Consider the following 20771-nt stretch of genomic DNA (forward strand, 5'->3'; position numbering starts at 1 on the left):
CCACTGAATCCCCTGTGAGGTGTCTCCTCAGTGTCTGTCTCCTGAGGATTCTGTCATTGCGCCTGCTGGTCTTAGGTCTCCTCACAGACTTCACTCGAAGGCCTGACTCCTCAGATGGTCTCGCCTCCTCAGATGCCCGTTGCCTGCTACTGAGGCTCTCTGGTCTGCACCTTCAGTTCAATACCATCTCACTGCCGCACCAAATGCAGCCCATGTAGCGGCTTTCTCTGGGACTGGGAAAGGCAGCTCAGAGCTCAAGGACAAGTGTGGGCCCTGAGGCTGCCTATCTGCCAAATTCAGTGTCGGGGCCTGCTGTGTCAGTCCAAGAAAAAAGTATTATGTAATTTTATCCCTTCTGGAGAAAGCCACAAAAAACTAGACCTGTGCTTTGAAATAAATGGGCAGTGTTTACCTTCTAGCATAGTGACTTTTGGTTGTTGTATGATTAGACTGCAGATTCTTTAAAAGCAAGATTTGCAGCTGATTTATCATTGTGCCCCACCCACATTGCCTAGCAGGGAGTACCAGGAATTTGGTATCATCAGACAAATGCTGTCTCAGTTCTACTTGGTAGCTCCAAGACTGGTAATTACTTCCTGTGATTGTCTCATCCATTAGGTGCCTAGCACTTGGCATTCCTTCAATGAATGTTTGAATCAGTAAAAAAGGTGCTACTGTTGGGAATGAATAAGAGCAACCCTCTACATTCTTGCTGTCCCCAGTTAAGAACGGGAAGACCACAACTATAGTGACTGAAGCACTTGGACCATCATACTGGCAAAGGACTTGAAGCATCTGAAGTTCACAAAAGAATGGGCAGTAGACTCTTCCTCCAGCAGTTCACCATACTGGTTAAGAGCCAACTTTGCAAAGAGAACTGAGTTAAAATCCTAGCTCTGAAACTTCCTAGTTGTGAGAACTTAGGCAAGTTACTTAATTTTTCTAAACCTGCATCTATGGGGACACAACCACCGTATTATTAACCTTCTCTATAGGTAATGTAGGGCTTACATGAATATCTAAAGGTGCTCAGCACAGGTACTGCAACTCAGTGTGTTGGAAATGGGAGCTGTCATATTATCTTTGCTGTTGTCTTAAAAATGCAGTATGCGGCCCTGGCCGGTTGGCTCAGCGGTAGAGCGTTGGCCTGGCGTGCGGGGGACCCGGGTTCGATTCCCAGCCAGGGCACATAGGAGAAGCGCCTATTTGCTTCTCCACCCCCCCCCTTCCTCTCTGTCTCTCTCTTCCCCTCCCGCAGCCAAGGCTCCATTGGAGCAAAGATGGCCTGGGCGCTGGGGATGGCTCCTTGGCCTCTGCCCCAGGCGCTAGAGTGGCTCTGGTCGCCACAGAGCGACGCCCCGGAGGGGCCGAGCATTGCCCCTGGTGGGCGTGCTGGGTGGATCCTGGTCGGGCGCATGCGGGAGTCTGATTGTCTCTCCCCGTTTCTTCGGAAAAATACAAAAAAAAAAAAAAAATGCAGTATGCTTAGCAGACAGCAACCACTTGGGCCTAATTATTTGCCATCCCTGGGAGACAGAACCTCCCTTTGCTTTGGCAGAAGGCAAGAACCAAGAATTCCAAACAATTTATTTTCTAAGAATCAATATATTTTCTTTTGAAATAAATACAAACCAGTTTGAAAGGTTGGGGAATCTATGGGAAGAAGGGAAGAGGGGACAGGCCCCAGTCTTTTTAGTACCAAATGACTCTGGCGCGACCCGGAAACGCAGTTACAAATGAGAATAATTTAAATTCTCCACTAATTACAGTATTTACAATAGCAGGGGAGGGGGTCACCTAGTGCCCCTCTTCTGGGCTGGACAGACATCAATCCCACTGTTAGGCTGAGCAGATGCCCGTTCACCTCACCACCTGCATGGGCCTCAGGCCACTAGGCAGTTATGGATTCTCCCGGCATGAGCAGGCAGAAATGGTGGGATGACCTGTTTTATGCAGTGTCCTAACCTTGGCCCACCACCCTGCACTACAACGCTATGAGGTCTCTGGAGCTTTCTGGCCTGTGGGACCTCCCATTGACTTGTGCAGAGCCACCATGGACCCTTGGAGTGTTCTGTACAGTCCAGCTGCACTCAGGGCAGGAGGGACCTCCCCCACCCAGCTTCCCCTGAGACTGGCCCCAAGACCAGGAATGAGTCAGTGCAGAGGCTGGTGCCACTCCAGGACAGTGAGCAAAGGGGAGAGAGGTGGCAGGGCACTGTAGGCTGTGTTGGGCAGTGTCAGTCACTATCACTCGTTTCGCTGCTCTGCTCGCCCTGGACCTTGCTGCGGTGCTGCAGAGCCCTATGGTAGGCGATCTGCACTGATTTGCGGATGTTAGACTTGCGGCCCTCCAACATCTTCTCCTTGTCGAGGTCCTGGTTCACACCCAGAGGAACCAGCTTAGTTCTAGGCAGCCACTGCCTGTAAGACGAGGTAAGGGTCAAATAAGTCAAGTCTGGGAGAGCAACAAGCACCAGCCTTCCTTACTCCATTTAAAAACACCTTCTGAGAGCCAGACTCTAGTGGGTAATGGGATTATAGAAGCCAAGAGACACAGTCCCTGCTCACAGTGATGAAAGAGCCCAGTCAACAGTCACACTGAGGGGTAACCATAGGGTATTTATGGGTGGAAAAGGAGCCCTGACCTAACCTGAAATAGGTACCGTCCCATGGCTCTAGGCAGACTTTACTGATATTGAAATCCTCTGCAGACAATTAACAAAAAGATTATATATGTAAGTGAGAACAGGGATTCAGAGTCTGAATGTGTATGCCTGCTTTATCTCTATCTTGTCACCATGGAGGTGGAGTTGGGAAAACTGTATGGAAATCACTGGAGTTTGGGTAGGGAGACACTCCCATATTTGTCAGTCACTGATAATCCTTTGGTTTCTAGCTACGGCTGTGTTGTCAGCTGCTGCCCAATCAGTCACTCAGACTTATGGTCAACACAATCCTTTTGCTCAAAGATCTCAGTTCTTCCCTCACTGATTTGCGACAGCCCAGTCTGTTGCTGGAATTTCATGGCAGCGTGCCCCCATGCCCAGGGTTGCATTTGTGGCTGTGAGTCACCAAATGCTCTCCTCCTCCCTTACCAGGTTCGTTTGTTGTCAAAGAAGAGGACAAGGTAGAGATGCTCTCGGGCTTCCTGGGTCATCTGCTCCCCAAGTTTCAGCACCTCTAGTGGGGGCACAGGAATGGGAACCCCATGGTGGAACATACCTTCCCGGGGCATCTTTGGATCAATGATCTGAAGGAGTAATAAGACCTTGGTTTGGTTCAGTCCCCTTCCTCCCCAACGCTTACCCTACCTAAGTATTTGGAAATTCCTTTGAGTAGGGACATAGAAAGGTTATCATGACACTAGGGCTGCAATGCTGACCTTCTTACGTTGAACCTTTTGAGTCCAAGGTACAAGGGAAGGAAAAGGGAAGAAACTAATCAGGGACCTCTAACTATCTGCCAAAGACCCTTGTAGTCTGCAGCTTAGCAGAGTAGGAAAAGTCTAATTGTGAGGCTGTATTCTGGGGTTGACAGGCAAGGGATATAACAAGAAAAGCAGAAGCCTACCAGTGCTGGGTACGATGGATACCCTCGGCATTTGGCCCACACCAGGTCCAGAGCATCCAGCGGGGAGTCCTCATCCTCTGACAGCCAGCCTGCTCCCCGGCCCAGACTCTTCCTTACCACTTCACAGGAATGGGAGAGAGGGGGGGGATCAGCAGACAGGGGGCTGGCAAGGCCTGGACACTGGGCCCCCAGCATCCCTGGCCTTGGGCGAGGGTACTTACTGCTGTGGCCCACGCCGCGGCCAGTGCCCACGGAGTAGGCCTCATTCTCAGTGCCTGAGGTATCTTCACTGCTGTCCTCTGGGAATGTGCCCCGAGAGAAGGAGGGCTTGCCCCTGCCTTGTTTTGAGGGTGTTGTGCTGTAGACAAGACAAGGGGAGCTCAGCTCAAAGGAGGAGTGGAGAATGGCATGGTAGGTGTCCTTTTTTCTTTAAACCCCCAGTTTCTAAGACTTTCAGAAAACAGAGACTACTTAAAAGAATTTCAAATCCAAATGCCCATAGGGGCTCGACTGATGTGGGTTGGATATAGCAGTGGTAGTGATGAATGTATGCCTGGTCTAAAAGCAATACTGGCCAGATTTACCATGTCTAATTTTTAAAAATACAGAAACTGAGAATTTTACGTGGCACTTCTGGATTTTTTAAAAAAACACCATGCTGCCTGACCAGGCAGTGGCACAGTGAATAGAGCATCAGACTGGGATGTGGAGGACCCAGGTTCAAAACCCCGAGGTCGCCAGCTTGAGCGCGGGCTCATCTGGTTTGAGCAAGGATCACCAGCTTGAGTGCAAAGTCAATGGCTTGAGCAAGGGGTCACTCGGTCTGCTGTAGCCTCAAGGCACATATGAGAAATCAATCAATGAACAACTAAGGAACCGCAATGAAGAATTGATGTTCCTCATCTCTTTCCTTCCTATCTGTCTGTCCCTATCTGTCCCTCTCTCTGACTCTCCCTGTCTCTGCCACACAAAAAAACCCCAAAAACCCCACAAAACACCATGCTGGCCAAACAAAATATGTCTGCAGGCTAAATCCAGGCCACAGAACATCAGTTTACACCCTCTGCTTTGAAATATCAGCTGAACCCAGTATGGTTCTTTCCATTTTATTATAGTTCTTTCCATTCCATTATGGTGATATCCTCATTTATTCCATTTGTTTTGCAGAGAACCTTGGATTTGAGCCATCTTAATCTAGGCTGAGATGGCTGCCGCCCCACTTCCCATAGGGAAACCCCGAAGGGCACCCCAAGAGGCAGGCCTTGATCTGGAGGGCCAGTACCTGGTCCGGTCTGAGGCAGCGCTGCTGCTGCTACTGCTGCTGGACTCAGAGTCTGAGCTGCTCCGGGGAAGGCTGCAGTCATTACGGTATACCAAGAAACTCTTCTTTACTGGCTGATTTCCACTGCTGAAGCCATTGGCTGGTAAGTCTTGGTTGGGGGAGGGGGAGGAGGAAAGGAATCGGTCAGGAAGATGTAGATCAGAGATGGCATGGGGGTAAGAGGTACTTAGAGCCTGGCTTCCCATTCTGTGTGGAAAATTCCTCCAACCTTGGCCAGCAGGGCTAGCTCTGGGCAGTGTCCACCACAGCTGGCCACAGCCCTGGCCCACCCCTTACACTTCCCTTGGCAATTATAGACCTTAGGACACAAATGGCTTAAAGGGCAGGAGATCCCCAAGGAGGGTGAGAAAAGAAAAGGTAAAGTGATACAATGGAGGGGGCTCTAGATGGGAATCTAGCTAGATCAGTGTCTTTGGGTTTTAGTCTCCCAGTTTGTAAAATGAGGGGATTGAATTAAAGAATTCCTAAGGGCCCTTCTAGCTCTGATATTATGGGCAAATGAAGGGATAGGTGGAAATTATGTTGGGAAGGATGGCAGCTTTGCTCACTCTCTTGGGGGACTGGGTGATAGTGAGGCTCACCCATTGGGGGGTCTTCTGTGGATTTATCACTGTCGCTGTCTGAGCTCGAACTGGGCCGGGGGCTCCTACCCCGCTTGCGCTGACGCAGGGAGCTCATGATGGGGAGCTGGGGGGGCCCCACAGGACTGCCTCCGTGGCTGGGGGTCATCTGGCTCTCCCGGTTTTTGGGGGGCCGGCCCGGCCTCTTGGGCGGTCCAGCTGTCTTCGGGTTCTTTTTGGAGAACAGAACTGAGGTTCTCCTGCCCACCTCATGTGCGGGGGTTGAGGACATGTTGGGACCCAGGCCTGGAGCAGAGAAAGAGAGAAGGAGAGTTGGTGAGGGGCCTCATGTGGGAAGGGTGGATGTCCAGGCTATGCCTTGGGTGTATAGGACCATTACTACAGCTATTGTTGGGGAGATGATTTGGGGATCATGAAATTGGGAACAGTGTCTCTTACAAAAATAGCCAGAGAGGCAGCTAAGAGGTCCCTGCTTGTGAAATGAGGGAGAAAGTACAGCTAGCTGTGCAGGAAAGACCTCTGCCTTGGGGATGGCAGGGGCTGAATCTGTGCTGCGGAGTCAAAGTCTGATTTACTTTGGGGTCCACCTTGCTATGGGGTTCAGACCTTTGCTTGTCTCCTGGCTGCTGCTCTCCTCAGCGGCACTGTCTGTCTGCCCATCCTTGTCACAGGCTGCCGGGTGGGGTGTCAGGCTGCCCCGGCTGGAGGGGCCATGCCGCTCAGGCCCATCCCTTCCAGTTTCCCGCTGGTGGGCAAGCTTCCGCCGCAGTGCTGTCATCTCTTTCTTGATCATCTTTGCACGCCGTGAGCGGCCCACACTCTGCTTGCTGGCATTCACTTCATCCAGCCGCTCCAGCAACAACTTCAGCTGCTCTTCCACTGGCAGGTGTTTCTGGTTCTCTAGCAGGACCAGCCTCTCTTCTTCCACTGCTAGGGGTGGGGATGGAGGGAAAAAGGTCAGACTCAGGACAGCTCTCTGGACCCCTTAAATCTTGGCAGGCAGCAAGAAACCCACTCATCTCCCCTCAGCTTCTCACCAAGAACAGCCAGAAAATAACAGCACCAAGATGTGGACAGGCATTGCTATCCATTCACCCAGTCTGGATTTCTGGTGAGCATTCCTAGCGATAGCTTGCCACTGCTCAGCTAACTGCTTCCTGCCTACACTACCTGCTCCAGGAGGAACTGTTCATCTCTACCATTGGCCTCTATGTGTGTGTGATTCATCACCCACCATCTTCAGTGTGGTGCGGGGCCTCGTCTCCAGCCAGGCCGTGGGGGATATGCATGCCCGTCTCAAAGTCGATGCCCATTTTTTCTGCCTGACGCCGGGCCTGGCGGAGCACAGCACCACCCTGCTCACGGAGCCGCACTGCTGCCCGGTAGAAGATGGTGTCCTTGGCATTATACTTGAGGCAGTTGCTGACGATGAGGTTGAAGTCTTCCTCAAAATCATCAAAGTTCAGGTAGCGATAAGCCTCCAAGTTCTGCTTCATGGTGAAAAAGTCCATGGGCTTTTTGATGTGGTCTAGGTAGTCAGGAACCTGGGAGAGTAGGGTAGGTGTGGCTAAGTGGAGATATGCTTCTCATTCCCCTTGAACCCCTGTTCCTAACACCACCCCCTGAAATGCATTCAGCAACCTCCTCCCACCACAGTTAGAGGTAGGCATATAGCACAGGGGAAAGGAGAGCTGGATTCAGTCTTGACTTTACCAGTCACAAGCTGTGTGACCTTGGCAAGTCTCTTAACCTCTCTGGGCCTTCTTTTCCTGGCCTGGAAAACAGTGATAAAATTACTTCCTAATCCATCCGCTAGAGCCATATGAGGCTTCAGTAAGAAAATAGGTAGGGTCGTACTCTAGAAATAACACCACCTTGCATTCCTATAACTCTTTTATACTTATCATTAAGACTGATAAGGAAGCTGCTGCCTCAGGCCTCTCATTTTATACCTTTTAGAGAGAAGAGTCTGCCAGTCAGGACCTAGGGCTTCAGAGATGGTTCTTTAGGTGCTGAGCCTTCTAAAGTCTCCGTTCTAGGGTTCAGCACCCCGAAAGTGTCTTCCTGCCCTGGGATTATTCATTTGGCAGACTCAGTCCCTGCCTCTGGGGAGGGAGGGCAGATTGCCTCCCATTCTGGGCCTTTGGGGTATGACAGGGACAAGACAGAGTCCAGGTGATGCATGTGGCTCCAGTTCATCCTGGAGCCCCAGAGCCACCATCCCCTCTCTTCAAGGTCCCCTCCTAGTCCCTGGCCCAGACCTGCAGCAGGGGTCCAACTGGGAGAGGAACAGAAAGAAGGTGGAGTGAGGGGAAGGGATTCTTACTTCGTCCAATTCGGTTACCTCAGACAGAGGGACCGGCTCGCTGAAGATGTTGCCTGTGTCCTTCTCTTGGAGCTGCTCCAAGGTTTTGCGAAGGAGGATGAGGAAAGGAGTCAGCTGCATTTCCATGGCAATCTGCTGGACCTTGATCTGACACACATAAAGGCCCAATCAGCTAGGCCCAGGCCAGTCCCTTGGGAGAGAGGTCTGAGGAGATGGCCATAGCTGGTTTGGGAATTCACCTTCCTTCCCACCCCAACAACTGGTTGTACTCACTCAGGTCTACCTTCTACAAGGTCCCACCCAGTGAAATTCCCCAACTGGGATTTTCCTTCTTTAATTGAACTTATAGCATTAACTACTTATTACATAATTTAGAGTTCCATTCATACTCTCCTGTGACATTCTGTTTCCGGTGGGCCTGAGAGCACATTGAGCACCAGGACACCAGACTCCATTATCCACCCTGTTGCTTCCTGGCTAGGCAATACAGGCTTTTCCTTCTCCCAGATGTTTTCTCTTCTGTAAAGTAGAGCTGACCCAGGAGCACTCACCGTCTCCCTTTTGAGTTTCTCCCGCTTGCGGATCAACTCCACCAGCAGCCGAGCTCGCTCTAGGTCATGCCGGAGCCGCTGCCAGGACTTGAGCTGTTCTTTGAGGGCCCAGTTCTTATCCTCAGAATCTCTCTGTAGAAGTAAAAAGGGGGTCAGGAGATGTTTAGGGAGCCAGAGGGGATGATAGCCCAGGAAACTTGGGTTAAGAGCAGGTAAACCCAAAGGAGGAGCACAGGAATTTACTGGCAGGTTCTCCTCAACCCAGGTGTCCCCTGTGCCAATGCCTGGTATATACTTGTTGAGTAAATACATAGACACACAGGAACAGTACCCTTCTACAAGTGAATAATCTGTAAGGATTTCTTTCTGAGCCTGGTTTGAGGACTAGCTTAAAAAAGGAAACAGCCTAAGATGGATTTTATCGTCACAAATTCAATCCTTATCCCCCAGTCCTAGTTCCCAGAGCCCAGAGGCAATATGACACGGTACCCCAACTTGATCACAGTTTCTCTGAGACTGCAAGTGTGTCTGCAGGCGACGTAACAGAGGGACCCCATTTCGTGATTGCCTCTTCAGCGTCCAGTAGCTGTGCAGCCTCTGCATGAACTGGCTCTTCCTTTGGATAGTCAGGCGGTTGGTAATTTTACTGAGCCTAGAAGCAGGAGAACAAATTTTCTGAAGTAAAACAAGGGTCTCTGGCTAGCGAGAGTTCCTGAATGGGGCTGAATGGGCTACTGTCAAAAAAGCTTATGACTGGGCTTAAGGCAAAAAGTAAACAGTACCATCAGTGGCAACTCAGCAAACAGGAAGCCAAACTCCCAGCACTAACACAGATCCCTTCCACTGTTCACCCAGGGGCCAGGAGTTTGACTCTAAGACTGCTCTCGTCACTAAAGCTGAGTACTATTTGACCATGGATACCTGACTTAGACCAAGCCTTGTAAGGTTTTAAGACAAAGTATAGCAGTAAAACTATAGGAAACCAACCAGGTAATGTAAGAGTTAAAAATTACTGATTACAGCTCTTATTTGGACTCACTGGTGGCAGTAACTACTGCGACTCCTTAAGCATTTCCTTACCCCCTTTTCATTCCATTTCTTCTGTTGTGGCTAGTAGCTATTAGATCCTCTTTCTTTCTATCTTTAAACTACCTCATCAAAATGAAGGGCAGTTTAAAATGTTAGGTTTGCCAGATAAAACTTGAAGTTTCTGGCTCCTAATGTTAAAGTCTAGTGAACTGCTAGAGCTAATCTCTTTTGAATTTTTAAAAAAAAGATTTTATTTATTGATTTTACAGAGACGAGGGGTGGGGGAAGTGAGAAGCGTGAACTCATAGTTGCTTCAATTTAGCTCAGGGGTAGTCAACCTTTTTATACCTACCACCCATTTTTGTATCTCTGTTAGTAGTAAAATTTTCTAACCGCCCACTGGTTCCACAGTAATGGTGATTTATAAAGTAAAGAAGTAACTTTACTTTATAAAAATGTATAAAGCAGAGTTACAGCAAGTTAAAGCATATAATAATAATTACTTACCAAGTACTTTATGTTGGATTTTTGCTAAGTTTGGCAAAATAAATTCTTCTATTTATTTATTTATTTTTTGTATTTTTCTGAAGCTGGAAACGGGGAGAGACAGTCAGACAGACTCCCGCATGCGCCTGACTGGGATCCACCCGGCACGCCCACCAGGGGGCGACGCTCTGTCCACCAGGGGGCGATGCTCTGCCCCTCCGGGGCGTCGCTCTGTTGTGACCAGAGCCACTCTAGCGCCTGGGGCAGAGGCCAAGGAGCTATCCCCAGTGCCCGGGCCATCTTTGCTCCAATGGAGCCTCGCTGCGGGAGAGGAAGAGAGAGACAGAGAGGAAGGAGAGGGGGAGGGGTGGAGAAGCAGATGGGCGCTTCTCCTGTGTGCCCTGGCCAGGAATCGAACCCGGGACTTCTGAACGCCAGGCGGACGCTCTACCACTGAGCCAACTGGCCAGGGCCCAAAATAAATTCTTTATAAAACAACTTACTATAGTTAAATCTATCTTTTTATTTATACTTTGGTTGTTCCGCGGCTGCCCACCATGAAAACTGGAATGCCCACTAGTGGGTGGTAGGGACCAGGTTGACTACCACTGTTCATTGCTTGTTTGCTGCTTGTTGTATGTGCCTTGACGAGGCAAACCCAGGGTTTTGAACCAGTGACCTCAATGTTCCAGGTCGATGCTCTATCCATTGTGCAACCATAGGCCAAGTACTTTTTAAAATTTTATCTAGTTCCTGATAAGAAGACAACCCAATCCTGTCACTTCACTCAGGGGGCTGTCAGTCTCTAGGAGGGCTTGTTCTTGCCTCACCAACCTGTCCACCTGCTCCCCACATACCTGTGTGGTGGGATGCAGGGCACTGACACCACAGGTGCTGCTGCCCTCTTCTCTGCCAGGATCTTCCGTGCCTTCTTCATCTTGATCCGGGACTTGGCCTTGGCCTTCTTGACTTTCTCTGAACTCCAACTCTTACCCTCATCCTCCTCTTCTTCCTCATCCTCCTCACCCTCACTGTGGGACAGGGCAGGTAGGCGGCGTGCCGAACCTGGGGGTGTATGGATGTCACAGTAGGCTGTTTTCCGGACGCTGAAGGAGGTGCCATTGGCACCTGTCTCCCGCACAGGCTCCATCTTCATGTAAAGGCCAGCCTGCTGGGCACATGTCACATGGAAGGCTGTGTAGCAGTTGGCCTTGTGGCACTGGATGCAGGCCCCTGAGCCCCGCTGTTTGCAAATGTAGCATGTCAGCTTCCAGCGAGCTGGTGGGATGTGCTCGATGCTGTCAATTGGCTCCAGGAAGACTGTGTTGGCGAAGCAGACCTCAGGGATCCACAGGGCACACACCACATGGGCCCAGCGCCCATCATCTGTCTGCTTAAAGGCACCACCCTTGTTGGGGCACAGGGCACAGTCCACAGCACGGGAGGGTGATTGTAGGCAGCGGCGGCACAGCCACTGGCCCTCAGGGATATAGGGGACGCCGTAGCACTCTTGGTGTACAGCTAGGTTGCACATGTCACAGAAGAGGATGACATTGCTGTTCTGGCATTCACCATCATTGCAGATACAGCACACGGCATCCTCGTCCACTAGTGCATTGGGGTCGCCTTTATTGTGGCTCTCAAAGTAGGACTCCTTTTCCAGCCGGTCCATTAAGTATTCAAAGATCTCCTGTGGGATGGGACTCACACCCTCTGTCTTCCGTCGCTCATTCATGATATCCAACCAGATATAGTCCTCTTCATCCATGTCATATTCTACCTCCTCATCCAGCTCCTCTGCTGACTTCTCAATGTACCTGCAGTGCACAGAGGCTGCTCAGCATCATATGGTTGAGATTTCACTCGTTTAAAGAATAGGTTATGTTTGCCAAGCACTTACTGTGTAGGACAGGCCTGTACCTTTACATATGTTGTCTCACTCCATCCTTACCTTAACACCAGGTACAACAGGTCCTATAATCATTTCTGCTTTGCAGAAAAGGAAACATAGGTTTAGAGAGGTTGCTTCACCCGTGCCAGCTCCCTTGTGAGAAAATGGTAGAGCTAGGATGTGAAATTAGGTCTTCCAACTCCTAACCTCATGTCCTAGATGCCACACTATCTTCTGCAAAGTGGAGAGGCTCAGCCAGTCTCCTAAAGGTAGGGGATGGTGCAGAGTCAGGGAAAGTCCTCAGGTGACACTTGCAAATGATATAAAAGTTGTTTTTAGTACCAACTGGCAGTGTCCTGGTTAGAGCTGCTGTGGGTCTTGTCAGCTGTTGCCAGCATCAACTCAGGGCTCCCTCAAACTACAGGTACTATGTTCTCTGGATAGCATTGGGAGACCAGTCAGAATTGCTAAGATTTACTGAGCAGCTACTATAAGCCAGGCATTGTGCTAAGTTTTTACATTTATTTCCACCATAGCCATAGGGTTAATGTTCTTATTGCCCTCATTTTGCAGATGAGGAAACTCAAACTTTGAAAAGTTAGTTAATTGCCCAACACAGCAAGGTCACACAAACAGGAAGTGGCAGAGCAGGATTCAAACTCCACCTTGTGGCACTCACTGGGCCAGAAGGTACCTGGGAGTCAGAGCAGGCTCCTCATGTGCTTACCATACTAGTCCAGTCTAGGTCACCTGGACTCTATCTAGTATTGTAAAGATATAGGGAGCTACAATGAAAAGATCAGAGCTTTAGCTTCTAACGACCTAAATTTAAATCCCGGCTCTGCCACTTTGTGACTTTCAGGACATCACTGCTTTCTGAACCTCGGTTTTATTGATGATGGAATTAAGATAATACTACTTGCTCCCAAAGATGCTGTCAGGATTAAATGGCATTACAAAAATGAATGGGCTAAATCAAGTGGCATATAGCAGGCCACCCCTCCTCTCTACTCTCCACAAAGGAAATGGGACTCTCGTGCTAGAGCAGACCAGGCAAATACAGACTCTGAAGCCATGCTTTTTATGATAGTAGGCAAGTGAGTTAACCTCCCCGGGCCTAGGTTTCCTCATCTTAAAGTGGTGATGCTAACATGAACCTGTTTCATATAGCTATTATGAGCACTGAATGAATACAGGTGAAGTACTTAGGGACAGTACCTGGCATACAGCAAGTACTCAATGAATGTTAGCTTTTGTATAGCTTTAACCCACTACCCTACCTTATGTTATAGCTGTCTATGTGTTGAACTCCTTCACTACAGGATAGGAGCAGGAAGCATGTCTACTTCACCACATAGAAATAGGGTCTCAGTGTTGTTCATTTGAAAGGTATTTTATGGGTAGAAAGGGAGAGAGACTAAATACTATGTATAGGAAGCAGCTTACTCCTGAGTACTTTACCTCTTTCCTAAAGTGACTGCAACGTCCTCGTCCTTGAAAAAGGGTGTGGCTCAGGGCTAGTATGAACCATATGGCCCCTTCTAGATCTTGGCAACAGCTCTATAACTTTTCTCTGCTATGACACACATGACATTACTTGATGGTGCGTAACACACTCCCACAATGCACACAGATTACAGGTTACAACACAGATAAGATAGGCAGCATGTTATGTATAATTCCTGGTACGCAAGCTGACACTCCACCCTTTGCCTTTGCCTCAAGAAAGCATATCAGATGCAAGCAAGAGAAAGTGGTGAGAAGCAAGAGAAAGTGGTGAGAGCAGAGATGAACTCAGATTTATATAAAAAACACATCACTGCCAAAACTTGGGCAGTTTTGCTGACAGTAGTAAATAAATTATACACAACATATCTCCCAACCATTGGCAGTGCACCAGCTAAGTGCTGCTCTGGAGAACACCCCTGATTCCCAGGAGGAAAGAGTGAACCTCAGTGGAAGGAGGAAGAACAGGAGCAAAATGACCTGAGTTGAGCTACCTATCAGAGCACAGTGCCATTAGGAGGAAACCATAAAGAGGGGTCTCTTTTTGGGGGGTTGGCAAGACAGTGCTAACAGAAAAGAGAGAGTGGAAAGTCAAAAGGAGGTGGAGCTTGGCTGGGGAGATGAAAGAATGGAAGGAAGGATACTGGCTAACATGGGAACAGGAGAGAGAGAAGTGACAGCCAAATTACTTGGGTTCCCACAGATTTGCTCTTATGAGATTTAGAGTATCACAGGGATTATACTTTTGGTAAAACCCTTTCAAATAAAAACCTTTATAAGTCCTCAAAGATCAGGCCTTCTGAGTAGTCGACACCAAAGACAGTTCCTGAACTAACTCATTAGAATGACCTTTTGCTTTGGATGCCAAGACTCTTAGGGGTAAGTTTTTTTTTTTGTTGTTTTTTTTTTTACAGAGACAGAGAGTGAGTCAGAGAGAGGGATAGACAGGGACAGACAGACAGGAACAGAGGGAGATGAGAAGCATCAATCATTAGTTTTTCGTGGTGACACCTTAGTTGTTCATTGATTGCTTTCTCATATGTGCCTTGACCGTGGGCCTTCAGCAGACCGAGTAACCCCTTGCTGGATCCAGCGACCTTGGGTTCAAGCTGGTAGGCTTTTGCTCAAACCAGATGAGCCCGCGCTCAAGCTGGCACTGGCGACCTCGGGGTCTTGAACCTGGGTCCTCGGGGTCTCGAACCTGGGTCCTCCGCATCCCAATCCGACGCTCTATCCACTGCGCCACCGCCTGGTCAGGCAGGGGTAAGTTTTATACTTGGTTTTTGTACCATCCATCCTTCAGCTAGGCTTTCTGTATGTGATTTTACCACCACACTGTCCCCAACCCTTCATTTTTTTGCCTCATACTAAAGGAATTTAGCCTATGCCTGTGACTATTAGGAGCCACTATGACTAATTTTTGGAAGGAAGTAGGGTACCAAGAAACAATTAAATGAAATAAATAAAAGGGTCATTGGAGGAGTACAAAATATATATAGTTGATGGAAATACTGCTTAGGCATAATAAAGGATGAGTGACAATAATGGAACAAATAATCACAAAATTACCTCTGCAGATTTATAGATTGCTTTTAGGACCTTATGAAATCAGTGTCCCTAGTCTTTTACCTTTAGGCCAGCAGAGGAACATTAAACCTGCTCTACAGATGGGGTCACTAGAACACCAGAAGCCAGATGCCTTTTGTGAGGTCACACAGTGATGGAGTGGAGAGGGTCAGGAACTAGAGAAGGGATCCTTTGATACAGTGGAAATAATGCAGCTTCAGAGTCAGAGGGACCTGGGTTTGAATAATTACTGGCTACCTACTGGCACGTGACTTTTGATAAATCTGCCCCCCTTTCTTTCTTTGTTTTTTACAGAGAGAGAGAGTCAGAGAGAAGGATAGATAGGGACAGACAGACAGGAACACAGAGAGATGAGAAGCATTAATCATCAGGTTTTCGTTGCAACACCTTAGTTGTTCATTGATTGATTTCTCATATGTGCCTTGACTGTGGGCCTTCAGCAGACCAAGCAACCCCTTGCTCAAGCCAGCGACCTTGGGTCCAAGCTGGTGAGCTTTGCTCAAACCAGATGAGCCTGCGCTCAAGCTGGCAACCTTGGGGTCTTGAACCTGGGTCCTCCACATCCCAGTCGGATGCTCTATCCACTGCACCACCGCCTGGTCAGGCCTGCCCCCCTTTCTAAACTGTAGTTTCTTCATCTGTAGAAGGAGAACAATACCTACCTGAGTTGGTGGTGAGAATAACATGAGGGAGTAGTTGTAGTAAGTGCCAACATCATTTACGTAGGTAACTGTTCCTCTCACTGTCCTGATAGGACCAGTGTGCTCCTGCTATCCTTTATCCCTGCCACTCTCCTATCTGTTGTCTGTCACTACTCTCCAGCTCCTGAGCCCTCCCTGACAAGTGTTCCAGAGTTGGGAGGCAGAGGTGGCCTTACCGGTAATAGGAAGTTGGTCGGGGTGGGGCATCAGGGGTGTCCTGCTCCAACTCCCGGTATACTACTTCTGGCAGCTTGGGAGTGGTGCTGGCAGAAGCATTATGGTGGTGGTGATGGTTGGAATCCTTACGCTTCTCCTTGTTCTTATGCTTGCCAGACTTGGGTGTCACAGCCGGCGTCTCAGTGTTCTCTTTGTTGCTGCCATTCTCAGGGGTCTCCTCGGGGGCCTCCTCATCCTCTGACACCACATCCAGGTTGTCAAAGATGCTGATGCGGTGGACGCGGCCATGCAGGTCTACCTCCACCATGCGCTGGGCCTGTGCATAGCTCATCACCTCACGGCCTGGTGACTGTGATACCTCTGAGGGGCTGGGCGACTGCTTGTTGGCTGGGCGTGACTGGCGCCCTTTCTTCTTGTGCTTGCGGAGTGGAGTCTGCTGCGGGGGTGGTGGGTTGTCGTGGTCATAATGGTACAGGTGGTACTCAATACCACTGTAACTCTTGTAGACCTTGCGGCAAGTCTCCACGGGGCACTCATATGGCGGCTTAGTTGCCCGCAAGTTGTGGCAGAAAGTCTTCACGTCAAAGTCCACCCCCATGCTGTCACATCTAGAATACAGAGATAAGTTAGCGTAAGCCCAGGAAGAATTCCTGGCCACCCACTCCACTCCCTCTAGTCTTCCCTCTCCTCAAGGATTCTTGCCAGCCTACCTCTGTAGCATCTCCAAATGCCATCTCCTCCACACCATGGCCATAATCTTGGCCCCATTACCTGTTGCCTGGTCCTTCTGCCGTATGCCTCAACTCTTTTAGTCTAACCTTGCATAATGTGGTCAAAGGATCTTTTTACCAAGTAGCAATAGTCATTTCGATCTGATTAAAATCTGATGCTCCCTACTTACTTCAGGATAATATCCAAATTCTCTGTTAACATTCAAATGCTGCCTTGACCCAGCTGTGGCGCAGTGGATAGTGTCGGACTGGGATGCGGAGGACCCAGGTTTGAGACCCCGAGGTCGCCAGCTCAAGCACGGGCTCATCTGGTTTGAGCAAAAGCCCACCAGCTTGAACCCAAGGTCGCTGGCTCCAACAAGGGGTTACTAGGTCTGCTGAAGTCCCGCGGTCCAGGCACATATGAGAAAGCAATCAATGAACAACTAAAGTGTTGCAACACGCAATGAAAAACTAATGATTGATGCTTCTCATCTCTCTCTGTTCCTGTCTGTCTGTCCCTGTCTATCCCTCTCTCTGTCTCTGTAAAAAAAAAAAAAACCAAAAAAACCCCCAAAACATTCAAATGCTCTTTCACTGTAAGACCTAGTCCTCCTTTCTAGACTCTTCTCTTCACCAGTAGACAGCTGTGCTTTTGTCTATCCAGGGCAATTTGCCATTTCCTGAATGTTATAACCTCTCATTCCTGCAAGATGATCTCTATTTGGAGTACCTTTCATCCTTTCTGATTGGTGAACTCCTACTCATTCTTCAAAACCCAGATCAAATGCCTCTTGTTCTGTTATGACTTCTCTCCTATGCAAGTTGTGTTTTCATAGCATTCTATTCTTACTTCTTTGTCTCCACCCACTAGACTGGGACTAGCTATGCAGTGCTTACCCACCAGGGCCTACCTACCTCTGTATACTCAGTACTTGGAATGTAGTGGACAGTTTTTGGCAAGTGAATAACCTGTTGAATGAATAGCTGAATGAGGGGTTCACCAGATTTGGAGCTGAGAGAGATGGATGAAGGCTAGTGTTAGCTCATGTATAAGCTTGAATGGGTAGTCTTAGACTCCAACAGAAATCACTGGATTATAGAATTAGTTCATTTCTGAGGTCTTTAAGGGAAGCCTATGCCCTGGCCCTGGTAGCAGTACCAAGCCCTAAGGGTACAAACAGGAACAGGACAATCCAGGCATACTCAATCCAGGCTGGCCCTCAGGGCTCTCCCTGTCTCCCCTCCAGTGTTCCTGGGTGAATGGAGACAGCAGATGGCACCAGCCCCCAGGAAGCCCAGCTTAGTCACAGACTGCCCCAGTTTCTCTGGGCTTAGATGTGTTTAACAATTCAGCTAGGGCTTAGCACCATTCCAGGCAGTAGGACCCTGAGCTCCCTGACAGTGACCCACTCTAGACTTCTATTCTTCTGCAGCTTAACCAAGCAAGTGGTCTGCTTCAGTCTCTCTGTCAAGACACCTGACACTTCCACATTAGTAAAACTACTATTTCAACTCCAGCTCCATTCTACTTCCTATCTGCTTCTATGTCTTTAAACACAGACAAATGGAAGCACAAATAAGCTCTCTTTCAATGATGAGTCCCTGGTGAATGCTGCAGCTCAGCTGCCCCGGTTCCCTGGCTTCCGAAGTAGCACAGAGCCCCAGGCAGATGTCCCGCTGGGACCCAGTGGCAGAGACACAGGAGAAGGAGCCGAGAACTTAGGTTGAAAGCCTGTGGGTAGGGCCCGGGGCCCAGGGATACCGCGGAGGAGCTTAAGGGGATGGAGGAAGTAGGGGGCAGGAACCGGAGAGATCAGACTAGACCCAGCGGTGCCCGCAGCCCTCTCCCGGATGCGGCGATATTTCCCTTTTATCTAAGTGTAACAAGTTAAACGAGGCTCCCCTCCTGCGGTTGACCCTGGGAGCCCCAAAGGATACACTGTTGCCCCAGGATGCCCGCTGGGAGAGAAGACACTGTCAGTTCTCTCAGCTGGAGGGATCCGAGGGACAGACACTTGAGCAGAGCAGCTTAGTGCGCGCCCCACAAAAGTAGTCAACCCCTTCCCGGCTGGCCACTCCCGCCCTGGTCCCGGGCCCGTACTCACCGGCCACCTCGAGTCCGGGCTCATCGCCGGGGCCGCCCGCTGGGGCTCCGACTCCACTTGGCGGGGAAAGACGGGCCGGGGAGGGGGAGCCCCAACTCCGGAAACCTCAGACCTCGCCACCCCAAGCCCCTGCCGCTCCACGCTGTGGCCCCGGCTCCCCGGGATTCCCGCGCTGAACCCCGCCGCTCCCGGTCCCGCCGGCTCCCCTGTGTCTCAACTCTGTCGGTTGCCTCCCGTTTCGAGAGCCCCTAAGTTGCCCGACCACGGGACCCAGCGCCGCCGGAACAATGGAGGCTCCCGGAGGCAGAGCGGGGACAGCGGCGGCGAAGACGGTGGCGGCAAAGGCAGGGACAGCAGCGGCGGCAGCAGCGGCGGCGACGGCGTCTGCGCAGGGTAAACGTGGTGCCGCGGTGCTGCCGAACTGCACTTTCGCCACAGATCCCCGCCCGCCAGCTGAGGCTCGAGAGACCATTCTCTGGGTTTCGTAAGGGCCCTGAACACCCTAGAGGACTTCTCTAGCACCTTCATCTTAGTGCTGAGTTTATGGAGATTAAAGTAGCGGTACCAAGGTTCCGGAGTTGCGGGACGTGTGTGGCGAATCTGCAACCACGAACGTCGAGCGCCGGACTGGGCATGAGGAGCCCGCCCTTCTCCCTTCCCCCCCTTGTCTCCTCCCTCCTTTCTCCCTCCCCCTACTGGCGTCGCGGCTGCGGTAGAGACCTGGCCTTGGTCTCAGAGGAAGGGGGCGAGGCGGGGCCGGAGCCACAGGGCGGGGCTGGAGGCAGGGCCGGGAGCAAGAGGGACGCCGGCTTGAGCCTAAGGAAGGGCAGAATTTATGGATAGGGGCGGGCCAGCTGAAGAGAATAAACCAGCCTATGGGGTGGGGGATAGGGAGGGGCGGAGTTGGGAAGTGGGCGGGGCCATCTGTAAAGTGGCTCCGAGCGAAGAGACTAGGGACTGAACCCGAGCAAAGATTGGGGCTAAACTGAAGAGTGGGCCTCAGAAAAGAAAGGGCGGGGCTTTAAATGGGCCTGTAAGGTGAGGATACACAGACCTGGCGCAGCAATCCTTAAGGGAAGGGGCGTGGCTTGGGAAAGGTAAAGGGGCGGGACAGGACGGAAAGGGCGGACCAGGTTAGGAATAACGGGCGTGGCTGAAGGAAAGGGAAGGAGCTTGGGAAAGGTAATGGAGCCGGACTGGAGTAAGGGTGTGGATCCGAAAGAAGGGGCAGTTTTGGGAAGGTGCAGAGGGCTGTTGGGTGTGAAAGGGTTTGTTTACGGTAAAATGGGGTTCAGATGCCTGGAACCCTGTAGGTTGGCGGGGACATATATCATGGCTACACTTTGCCGGTTGGAAGATGGTCTCAAAACTGGCAGAGTTGATTTTAATGTGTCTAGGCCATTTAGTAGTAGTTATGAAGTGAACTAGGGTAAGTTGTTAAATTCTTCCTATCTCAAATTCCGTACTTGTGAAACAGAGGTCGAAAGCTTTATTGTCAGTTCTTTGGGACTTTGGAGAACTTGGGTGCCAGTGAGAGTCCACTTAAACATGCTTGTCGCTGAAACTCTCTAGTTTTGCCATCGAAGAAGAATGTGAAAGAGTCTTTCAGGGTTCTGGGGTAAAGCCCAAAGGATCTGGAAGCTTCTATTTTATCTTAATGTCAACCTTGCATTTGATCCACTGTAATGCATACTTTTGTATACGGTGTCTTCCAAAAAAAAAAAAATCTTAATAAAATTGGCACTCCAGGAAGTTGTCTACGGTTAATATCATGGCATCTGGAATCTGATTTCTATTCAGTAAGTGACTTAATCTGTCTGAGCTTCATTTTCCTAATTTGTAAAATGGAGATAAAATATATTGCCTATCTCACAGGATTGTTGTCAGAATAATACTCAAAGAAAATATTAGCTGTGTTTTTTGTTTTGTTTTGGTGACAGAAACAGAGAGAGGGGCAGATAGGGACAGACAGACAGGAAGGGAGAGAGATGAGAAGCATCAATTCTTTGTTGCCACACCTTAGTTGTTCATTGGTTGCTTTCTCATATGTGCCTTGGGGGGGGGGGGCGACAGCAGACCAAGTGACTCCTTGCTCAAGCCAGCGACCTTGGGTTCAAGCTGGTGAGCTGTGCTCGAGCCAGATGAGCCTGCGCTTAAGCCAGCAACCTTGGGGTTTCAAACCTGGGTCCTCTGCGTCCCAGTCTGA

At 49.9% G+C, this 20771-nt stretch overlaps 1 protein-coding gene across 10 annotated transcripts; it reads right to left on the bottom strand.

Annotated features, from left to right (window-relative positions):
- Positions 1-1612: 1612 nt before the first annotated feature.
- Positions 1613-18955, bottom strand: BRPF1 (bromodomain and PHD finger containing 1). 10 transcript variants are annotated; one of them, XM_066350706.1, is made up of 14 exons: positions 18566-18955; positions 15747-16355; positions 10743-11702; positions 8860-9022; positions 8371-8502; positions 7838-7966; positions 6728-7037; positions 6100-6420; positions 5494-5778; positions 4853-5000; positions 3792-3928; positions 3571-3689; positions 3096-3250; positions 1613-2421 (listed from the first exon to the last, which is right to left on the bottom strand). In XM_066350706.1, the coding sequence occupies exons 2-14, from the start codon at positions 16343-16345 to the stop codon at positions 2238-2240; spliced, it is 3642 nt and encodes a 1213-aa protein (XP_066206803.1). In that variant the 5' UTR covers positions 16346-16355; positions 18566-18955; the 3' UTR covers positions 1613-2237. The 10 variants fall into 10 exon arrangements, with proteins under 10 accessions (XP_066206803.1, XP_066206802.1, XP_066206801.1 ...); XM_066350705.1 differs by having other exon boundaries at positions 6100-6423; XM_066350704.1 differs by having other exon boundaries at positions 7820-7966.
- Positions 18956-20771: the final 1816 nt, after the last annotated feature.

Source organism: Saccopteryx leptura, chromosome 10, assembly GCF_036850995.1.
Source record: "Saccopteryx leptura isolate mSacLep1 chromosome 10, mSacLep1_pri_phased_curated, whole genome shotgun sequence".
Lineage (NCBI taxonomy): Eukaryota > Metazoa > Chordata > Mammalia > Chiroptera > Emballonuridae > Saccopteryx > Saccopteryx leptura.

Bases quoted from the DNA above. Each gene is read 5' to 3' on its own strand.
- BRPF1 (XM_066350699.1), bottom strand. From the start codon at position 16,345: ATGGGGGTGGACTTTGACGTGAAGACTTTCTGCCACAACTTGCGGGCA. The intron at 5,779-6,099 runs GTCTGAACCCCA...TCTCTGCTCCAG, and splicing joins CAGCCAGGAGACAAGCAAAG to GCCTGGGTCCCAACATGTCC. The intron at 3,929-4,852 runs GTACTGGCCCTC...TCTTGTCTACAG, and splicing joins GCTGCCTCAGACCGGACCAG to CACAACACCCTCAAAACAAG.